This window comes from Crocodylus porosus, unplaced genomic scaffold (genome assembly GCF_001723895.1).
Source record: "Crocodylus porosus isolate Cpor-Errol unplaced genomic scaffold, CroPor_comp1, whole genome shotgun sequence".
NCBI lineage: Eukaryota > Metazoa > Chordata > Crocodylia > Crocodylidae > Crocodylus > Crocodylus porosus.
Genome location: NW_017728921.1, coordinates 9614331 through 9624595, shown reverse-complemented (window position 1 = coordinate 9624595; position 10265 = coordinate 9614331). Strand labels below are relative to the sequence as shown.

The following is a 10265-nucleotide window of genomic DNA, read 5'->3' as shown; positions in this document are numbered from 1 at the left end:
GGGGGCAGAGACATACCTCTGAATTCAGAAGACAGTGAAACAGAAAGATGAAAAAACCCTTAAAAGAACAAAAAAAAGAGAGAAGGTTTGAGTATTGCACATTATTACTGTAGAAAGCACACAGAGAATAGAATGGACATTTAACATGAATCTGGAGTAAGTTAAATTCTGCTCTGGAAATGGAATTGCAAAGTTAGGCTATGAAAATGTTGCTAAAGAGCTGGCTGTGCAGTATTCCTCCGCACTGATCTGGGCCCTCCATGTACTTACTTGCAGGGAGTTGAATACTGCAAACATATACTGAAAGACTAATGTGTGGACATTGACGGCTAGAACGCCAAAGATCCATGAACTTCCCAAGATGGGTAACAATACAGCAACTGCCTTAGCTGTCAGCCTGAAAGAGAAAAAAAGGACATGAAATTTAATAGAGCTACCAAGCAGAGAGTACAAGTTTAACATATTCCAAACCATACCGCAAGGGTTTTTTTAAAATCAAATATTTCCTGCCACAGAGGTTTTGCAAAAGAATATCCTCTGGTAAGCAGTGCAGTGGGATTGATTACTCCCATTTTTGATTAATCAAACAAAGGAGGACATATTTATGTTTGCTGCACGTAGAAAGAATTTCAACAATAGTATTCTCATAATGGAATCACTTTACTAAATGGGTTTACATTATACAGTAATAGGGCTTATTATATAATGTATGAAACACCCACGGTGTTTTATAAATGTAGCTCAGTTGGATAGTACAGAACACCATGGACTACTCATTTAAAATGCTTGCTTAATTATATATAAGTAGAAATATGACAGAAAAGAATAGTTGCCAAGTGGTCAAGGGACCAGGCTGGCACACTGTTCCCTGCTTTACCATGAACTTCCTTTGTGACCTTGAGTAAGTAAGCCCTTTCTTTTTTTTTTAGCTGAAGAAAGGAAATTAATTTATGTATATATAGGGGGAGAGAGGTGCACACAGGGATATTACCATACTTACTTGCATTCCACACATACTTTTTAACCTAAAAAGAAGCCATCTAAAATTGGTGTGTGTGTACTAAACAAAGGTGCTTAATGGAAACTTGGGGACACTGGAATGGCCTGGCAGGCATACTGTCAGCCAGAAGCTGCTGTCAATTCAGCAGTTGCTGTGAAAGGGTTAAACCTCTAGCTTTTAGCTGAGTAGCAAGAGGAAGATGAGTGATGCTGAAGAGCAGACTGTCCCAGCTGCACGCAGCTGGTATTCAGCCATGATTCTGGAAAAGTCTTTTTTTCCCTTTATTCTGCCTTCCAAAACTGAGGTGCATTTCTTATTTGGGGATATATAATATAGAGGAAAATATGGTAGTACTTTCTCAATGCACAGGGCATTCACCATTACTATAGTACAGAAGGGTCTAAACATACTGCTGTTTTAGAGATTTTTTCACCTGGTACTGGATGGTAGCTTAGACTAAGAAAGTAGGACCACACGAGTAGAAGCGAGGAAGGCAACTGTGTCCATTTGAAAATAAGAGAGAAAGTGTCCATATGCAAATAGAATTGCTCAAAGCTAGACTTCGTCCTCAAGAATACAGACCTCTATTCTTCTGAAAGATGCCCTGAGATCACTGATGGCTGCAAATGGGAAGGAGTCTGATTTTACTTCTTTTGCTGACAGTGAACTGTGCAGCGGCAGAGAACTGTTCCAAGACCACAATGCTTGGCTGGGTGTGGATGATGAGGAAAGCATGCCACCTCCTGAACTGTTTTTCTGCATCATCTTCTTTGTAGGTTTGCCCTCCAAGTGCTCACTCTGCTTAACTTGGGAGTGCCAGCAAAGTTTCCGCACTAGGTGACATAGCACTGTAAAAGTTAATGCCCAAAATAGGAGGGACTGGTGCATTTATTTTACTGCACTGTGATCAGGATATAGCTGCTGTAGTGAAAGGTGGGAAGAAATTACAATAGTTTACTAACAGTTGAAATGATTAGCTGCCATTATCTGCAACAGCTGTGCAATAGCTAACAGCTATGGAGCTGAGTCTGGTTTTATTGTAGGTAGAATGAATACACAGGGCTATGATTCTCACTGATGGAAATTCTCATGATAGACCTTGTGTTATGGTATCTATCGCCTTGCACATCACGGGCAAAGAGCTATGCACCTTCCTCAAAAATGCCAATCTCACTGATCTCCAACAGGAGTTAAGGGCAGTCAGTATCTTGCAGGATCATGCATTTCCATAAATGCAATTCATCGTTCCTGGCTGTATTCAGGAATTTCTGCTGACTTTGCTCAACAGTTAGATTTTATATAAGGCACACACTTCTGGCAAAAGTGATGGCAGAATGATTGCTTGGTACCTTATGCAAGTATCCTCTCCAAAAAGTCCTCAGTGCATTGGTCATTGACCTGCGCTGGAAAAAAAATCATCTCTGCATATATACTACCTTACTAACTGCAGCAGCTCTCAAAACAGCATTTTGCACTGAGGCCCTGGCCTCTTTGGAAGTATGGAAAGAAAGGTAATACAGTCCCATCCCTCTGCATTCAGTTAAACAATATCAAATTCTACAGCCCATTTTCATGGTATTTTTACGTACTGAAAGTTGGTCTGAGTTAAGAGGAAGCCAGATCACTTGTAAATACAGAAAAACTTGATTATAACCCACTTTCTCCCCTTCACCCCCACTCCTTCTGAGGATGCAGAGTTTGAACACCTAGCTCAGTATTTTGGAGAACCAGTGAGTACTCAGTGTAGCCACTACTGCGCACAAACTCCTATTGAATCAAAGAGGCAGAAATTCCTCGGGCCCACAATGCCTTCTAGCAGCTGATGCCCCTACAGTTTTAGCAGAGCTAGAAGACTTGAATGGGTGCAGATTTGCCTACGCTGTGAATCAAATAATTGATGAAGGGTATCAAGAACCAAACCATCCCTTTCATTAGCAGAGGAGCACAACATGGGTGGATGTAGCATGTGGGAAAAGGCTGTATGTAGTGCTGCTGTTTCCAAGTCCCACCACAGGGCTATGGTCTCAAGTCAGCAGAGGATGCTTACATGTTGGTACATACTTAAATCCTACTGAGGTCAGTGCAATTGAAGCACAGGGTTTAAAGTTCAATAGATGTTTCAGTGTTTCACTCTTTTGGGGCTATGGTGTATTTGGCGATCAATAGATCAACAATGTAGTGCACAGTGGGAGGTGAGAAGCCAGGGATCAGCCCAGGCTCACTACAGTTGCTCTTCTTGGGAAATGACAGATTCCAAGCAGGAAATCAACGCAGGTGATGATGTTTTCTAAGCAGGAAATTCACCTTTAGTACAGGCTATAGTGCCTCCAGCTATTTTTTTCCTGTTATAATTACTGAAAACATGAGAAAAATGAGTCTGCTATACAACACAATTCAGTGGAAAAATCTCTCTCTAATTAAATACAGAGATTCATGACACTTGTTCATCTCAGTGGCCCAAGTACACAAAGTGTTATATCACTGATTAAAAAAACAGTGTGTAGAAATACTGCATGGGATTCACATCCACCAGAAAATCTGGGATAGGGAAGAAAGCCTAGATCACATCTGTGTATTGATGAGAATTTTGGTGTCCTTGGCCACAAATATTTCTGTACAACTCGATTTGTTTCTGAAATAGGTCTGCTCAGCCAGGAACTAAAGAATACAATAAGCACTGAGCTCTATTATTCACTTACAACATATGCTGCAAACAACAGGGTTTTAAGAACAGCTTGATCAATAGTACATGCATCTCTTTGTGATGGAAGGATGAGATTTCCTTTCCCTCCCACCCCCCCCAGGAATGAAGTCCTTCACCTTAGCAACAATGCATTGCACTGAAGAATTGTCATTGAAGCAAAACTGGAAATGCGCTGGTACAAACAACCTCAGCACCTCTACAAAGCACCATTAACTTTAGTGAATACAGAAGAGATGGATCATGTTAATTCAGATTCCATGACATGTTAGATGTCCCATGTAAACTGGTGGTTACAATGCCCTATGTAACTACATGTGCAACATTATTTCCATGATAAACTTCTTACATTTTCCCCTTTAGCTTTTAGCTCTTAATTTTATAAAGCCTGTCTTTTGGGAGATAGCCTTCTAGCTTGGTTTATTGCCAAAGGTGAGTTTTGTTTATTTTTGTTAACATTTGAACAAAATACTTTGATCTATCACTGAAATTATGGGACTGTCACAAACTTTTCCCATTACAGACAAAAACTCTAACCATACTATTCAAATAAATCTCTTGAAATACTGAATAACGTGTAAGAACCAAAATCAAGGTCAGACATAGACATATTGAGGCATTTTGGGACAGATTTACAAAGCTATTTGGGCATTTAAGAATGCAGCTACACACTGAATGGAATGTACAAAAGTGCCTAAACAGATTAGATACTTGACTCCCATTAAAAGTTAATGGGAGTTACGCATTTAATTTAGTCAGGCTTTTCTGTAAATCCCATTTAAACATCTATCTGCCTGTTGAGGTGTCCAAATAGCTTTTAACAATCTGCTTTTTGTGTGCTTGATTTTTTTGTAGAGGGCTTTAACGAAGACCTTTTCCATTTAAAAACTTAATATGTATGGCACACATGCAATAGAAAGATTCTTGGCTGGTAGGGGAATACAAAACACAGCAACCTTGTCTGGAAATGCGCCTTTGCAAGTTAAGTTGTTAATATTTAAAGAGAGAAAACCATGCTTGAGTTAAGCACTAGCACCAAGCCCACTGCTTTAAGTGATGTGTGGATTTTGTGTGGGTAGGCTGCCCAGACGATTTCACCCTGTTGGTTCAAAGAGTAAAGAAGCTTTTATCAACAAGCTTCAAGGCTTGATGGTATTTTTTTCCTGATATTTTTTCCCTTCCCTCCTGCCCCTGATTAATTGCCTTGTTGACCTTTAAAGATACATACGGAATTAAACCTAACTCAAGCAAGCATGCACTATGATCACATGTGTAAAAATCACAACAGTTTGGGAAATGCAGTCAGTATTGTGCTATGTTGTGCATGTTGAATGAATATTACTCTTCTAGATGAGCTCTAATACAGCCAAGTAAAAATGCAGCCAAGTAAATGTTGCTTCTGAAAGGTTTCCAGGTGTGTCATGCAAGTCAGACCATGCAATCCTAACAATGCATAAGCATCATCTTTTGGTTTCTGTACTGTCTATGAAATTGGGGAACCAGAAATAAGTCATATTTGTAATTGTGTGCTACCTTGAGAAGCTGAACAGTAAGGATTAATCAATATTCTGGTCAATTAATATAGGTGTAGAAAAATTTCTAGATTAGAGGAGAGGTTGGCACAAAACAGGCCCAGCCCTAGAGATGACCAGGGAATGAGTATGTCACGGCCGATCAGGTGAAAGAGCCCCAGTTGCATACTGGGAACCCCTAGGGCAAAGACCAGGCACGAATGGAAAAGAAATAATAAAAGAAAAACACTTACCTGCAGCAGGGCCCGCAATGCAGCCGGAGAGAAGGAGGGAACCCGCGCAGGTTGTAACCCACGCCTTTATTCAGCTGAGGCCAGCCGGTGACATCATCAGCAATCACCACCCGGGGGAATAAAGAGGATCACCAGCGGAAAGCAGGGGGAAGAGTTGGTGGAGACTGACAGCACCGACAATGGCAGACGTGCCCGGAACGAGAGAGAGCCTGAAGAGGCTCCCTGCACCAGTGGTGACCAGTGTGCTCAGGAGGAGGGAGAGCCAGCAGAGGCTCTGTGCACCAGCAGAGGCCGGAGTGCCCAGGAGGCAGAACAGCCAGAGGAGGCTTTCTGCACCAGCAGAGACTGCTGGGAGCCACAAGAGAGAGAGAGCCTGGCAGGGAAGTAACATACGTGGCAGTACCTGACCGCATAAGCAGCAGCCAACCAAACCAGGAAGTACCACGGGGCACAGGAAGTTGGACGCCTCAGATGACGTTGGGGCAGGGCAACTCTGCGAGCCATATTCAGCAGCGTGAGGGGAGTAATGGCCCAGAAAGAGAAGCCTTAGCCACCCTTGGCCAGACAATGGATCATTCCTTAAAGAGTGCCTAGGTACTAGGTGTGGGACACTGGCTGGCGGGAATGAAGCCAAAGGGATCATGAAGAGAGTGATGACAAGATTGCTCCGTATCCTACCTGAAGGGTCAGGAAGGTAGCCAGGCGAACTCTGCCCAATTTGTAATTTGTTTGTTCCTTTTTTCTTTCCTTTTCCCCCTTTTGGAGTGGTTGTATGGTAGGAGAGACGATGCCAGGGGACTAAGTCTCCTAACAAGGAAAGTCCCGGTAAAAGGGAAGAAAGTGCAGGATAGAGGTGCCAGTAGGGCAGCTCATTTCCGTCCTCCCTTTTTTTCTTCCCCTTTATTTTCTTGTGTTATTTGCTGTTTGGTCCCTCAGTTCCCAGCTTGAGACAACTTAGGACAGAAGGAGGCCCAGTTGAGGCTAGATAGTGGTTTCGCTAGGCCATCATAAGAGAAAGTGCCAGGGGACACAAGACTTAAGAGAACATCGGGGTCAAGAGCACAGAAACACTGGAGGAACGGCCACTAAGATCCAGTGACCCGCCGAGGTTGGCATGAGGCTGAGGTGTAGGGGAGGTGGAGCCCCATGGACAGCCATCTGGTGGACTATCCACCACTGAGGAGCCCTGGCAGGCTACCTCCCCACCAAAGTTACATTCAGAGTCATGGCAGGCGAGTTTGGAGGTGACCCCCTTGGTGATAAGCATCTACCTCAGAGTCTGCAGGAAATTCGGGACATCCGGCACTGACTGTCTGCACCAAGGCTTTTCGAGGCCAGGCGGTCACAGAGTGCCTCGGACACTTCATCTGTGCTGCACTTGGGAGATGGGATTACAGCACATGTAGGTACACCTGAGCTAGCTTTAATTTAGCTAGTTGAGGTAACAGCAGCTGTGCAGAGAAGGTGGCATGGACTTCAGGGTAGGTCAGCTGTCTGACCTAGTACCCAAGATCCCCGGCAGGCCTGCGTATTCCAAAGAGAAGCCTCTACTGCCATGTCCTCCAAGCTACACTCACGTTTGCTTAGGTATGGGTGTGTGTGCTGCAACCAGAGTAGACAGGCACAGAAACACAACCCTAGAGAGAGGTCATGGTAGTAACCCTAGTGGCTCATGGCCTGGGGAAGAGTGTCAAAGTCTGCACAAGAGAGTGAAGTATAGGATACACAGTCTCTTCTTTTTTGCCATGCTTGCCAGAAGACAAATGCACTGCAAATATGTGCAGATGACCTGGAGAGAAGTCTTAATCAGACTGTAACCTCTGCAGGGATAGATGTTCTAGGCAAAGCTTTTTCCCTGTGGGCTTCTCAGAGCTCCAGAAGGGTTTATTTCTCTCTCAAACTGACAGTGTTTCATCACTGTTGTTCTTTTCCAACAGCATTAAGCTTTCCTTGCTTCCTACATTCATGTGCATTTCTAATGATCAGCCTTGAAATGAACTGATTTGGAGCCAGACAAAAGCCTGATGAGGGATTTCTTTTGTCCTTCCACTTTAATCCCTTTTCCCAATTGTATTTTATTTTCTTTTAATATGTTGTAGTTACTGCTTCATAACATAGACAGCTTCTGGAAACTGCAAAGCTATGTTTGGTCTGATTACATTTTTATAGTCAGTGGGCATATCTACACGTGCATTAAGATGCTTTTCCTAATGCACATTAAATTTTGTACCTCCAATGGTAGTAAACAATTTGTGAGGTACTAAACTAAGGCCAATTAGGCTGCCTTAATGCACACAGTTTTTAAGTGACATTTAATGTGCAGTAGCCTAGTTTACTGTGCATTAGCGTAATTGCACAGCTTTTTATGTGACACTTTAAGGCACAGTAAACTAGGCTACTGCACACAAAAGCACACATGTAGACATGCCCAGAGTATATACTCTGTAGACTTTGGAATATCACCTACTGTCTGTACATAGTACATCTCAGCTTATTCTGTAGATGGGGATCCTTTTTCACTCTGTTAAAGTCATAACCATCTATTCAGATGGACTTCACAGAATAAACATGCTGTGCAGAGATCATTCAGCAAGAACTGCTTTAGTGTGCATTGATTTAATTCAGATCCATAGCCAACAACAATGAATCTGTACCAGTCAAGGCCACAATCCTTATCCAGCAGACATTTTTTGTGCAATCAGACCCATATAGACTGTCTTGCAATCAGATGACCTCCTTAAGGATAGTTGCTCTGACTTGCACATGTGGACGAATCTATTCCAGACCCCAGGTGTTGACAAGTAGGGCTTTCAACTCTTTCACAGACCTGTTACAGTCTCACTGATCTGTCTTTTTTCTCTTCCTTTACATCTTTGTGACACTGTTGTAAAACCAGATCTCTTGCAGTTCCTGCTGCCTGCTTCTGCTTTTCTCAGTCTCTTGATCTAATGGACTCTTGGTCTTTCTCTTTACATCCCTATCTCATCCCTTTGTTTCCTAATCCTTTTACGGTCCAGTACTGAAACCCTTACTGTGAATACCCAGAACTTTCATTCAAGTGAACTGTCCAACTGATTTTTTTGTTTTACTTTATTTTCTTTTTTTTTAACAATCTTCTAACTCTAGATAGGAGTTTGGTCCAATTCTGTATACCTTGCACAATCAATGCCATATCTTCAGCTACTGCTAATTAGTGTCACTCCACTAAAGTCAATAGGGATGTTTCCCAAATTCTAGCCAGTGGAAAAGAAGGAAAGAGTAAATTTTGAACCAATTTAATGTGCCATTGGTGCATTAAAGCCAAGGTGAATGAGGAATATCAGGGTTCAGATCCTTTGGGGTATCATTTTTATCAATGACATAATACGAGATAAGGGTTCAGTCTTGTTCCTATTAAAGTCAGTGAGAGTATTGCCAAGAAGCAGGGTTGGGCTTTATAGTTTTATTGTATTTGTAATTGGTTTGGAACAATTCTACTCAATATAGCTTTCTCCCTGTCCCTTATTTCATTTTTCCCCTCTCCTGTTGCTGTGAGCATGCTGCCAATAACGTATACTGACCTAGAATGACTGCGCTTACAGCCGCGAGGAAGAAACTTCACTGCTCTCAAGAAGCAAACTGTATTACTTCTAAGAGAGGGGATCTGTAATTCACAAATCAATTTTTTTGGTCATATACAGAGAGCTAATCCTTTTAAGGCATCTGACATCCATGGCTTCAGCCATTCAGTGTGCAGAGTTAGGGACTAAATTCAAACCCATAAACCAAGATTATGTAACGAGTGGGAGGAGATATCATCTGTAAAAACAAAACTTTCCCACAACAATTCATCAAAATGGTTACTTTGACAAATAGACCTTTTAAATGAATTTTCCCTTTTACTTCTAAAATTCCCCACTAGCAGCTGTCAGATGTATCCTTTGTGCACAAAAGTGTAACAAACCAAGAATAAAATTGGAGGGGGATGGATGCAGATCCAGCTTACTACTAGAGGCACCTGCTAGCTTCTAATTTAAATGCTGTGAAATGGCTTTCACAAATTCTCATTCACCATCAGAATGGCTACTTAATTCAAATATGTTCCTTCCCCCATTTTTATATTTGCTATCCACCAGGATTTCCCATGAGGATTTTGTTTCCTAGTGCAATGGGATTCATGAGTGAAAACTGTATTCTGTTATTTGCTACTACTTACTCAATCATTCACTCAGAAAGCACAGCCAATGTACCAGGTGATTGAGGTGACCAGCCATCAGCCAGCACATGTAACTACACGGAACAGTACTGGAACAGTTTTGGGTCTGGAAATTGCTTGAGAAAACTTGCCAGGGTATTGTCACAGGATTCGAGGAAATGAGGGGAAATTTGTGAACAATATGACCCCAATCCAAAGCCCGGGACATGAATAGGAGATTTGGGGAGATGGCTTTTTGTCTTCTCCCCTTCAAAAAATATAACCTAATAGCCAAAATGTCTTGGTTCTCTTCCCAACCTATCAACACAGTCTCTACCCTTGTTGCAAGTGATTTGGAGCTTTGGTTTTACAAGTGAAATGAACTATGGCAGGAACTTTGGTTTTGTGGGAAGCAAGAGACCAGGATTCAAATTCCAGCTATGTCACTAACCTGTCATATGACCCTCCACAAGTTATGGAACCTCTATTTCCCCTCCCACCTCTTGTCCATCTTGTCTATATAGAAAGTAGGCTGCATAAATTGAGACATGTCTAAAATGTGTGTTCACAGTTCCTAGCATCCTGGTCCTGGCTTCACAGCAATAGACACACACACACACACTTT

The 10265-nt window shown here is 42.2% G+C and overlaps 1 protein-coding gene across 2 annotated transcripts in view; it reads right to left on the bottom strand.

The window, feature by feature from the left end:
• ADGRD1 (adhesion G protein-coupled receptor D1) overlaps window positions 1-10265 on the bottom strand; it is a 237448-nt gene that overhangs the window by 4736 nt on the left and 222447 nt on the right. For both annotated transcript variants that reach the window (XM_019538967.1, XM_019538968.1), the window contains 2 exons: window positions 271-397; window positions 17-58 (listed from right to left, as the gene is read on the bottom strand). In XM_019538967.1, coding sequence (XP_019394512.1) covers window positions 17-58; window positions 271-397 — 169 coding nt within the window. The remainder of the gene's footprint in view (window positions 1-16; window positions 59-270; window positions 398-10265) is intronic.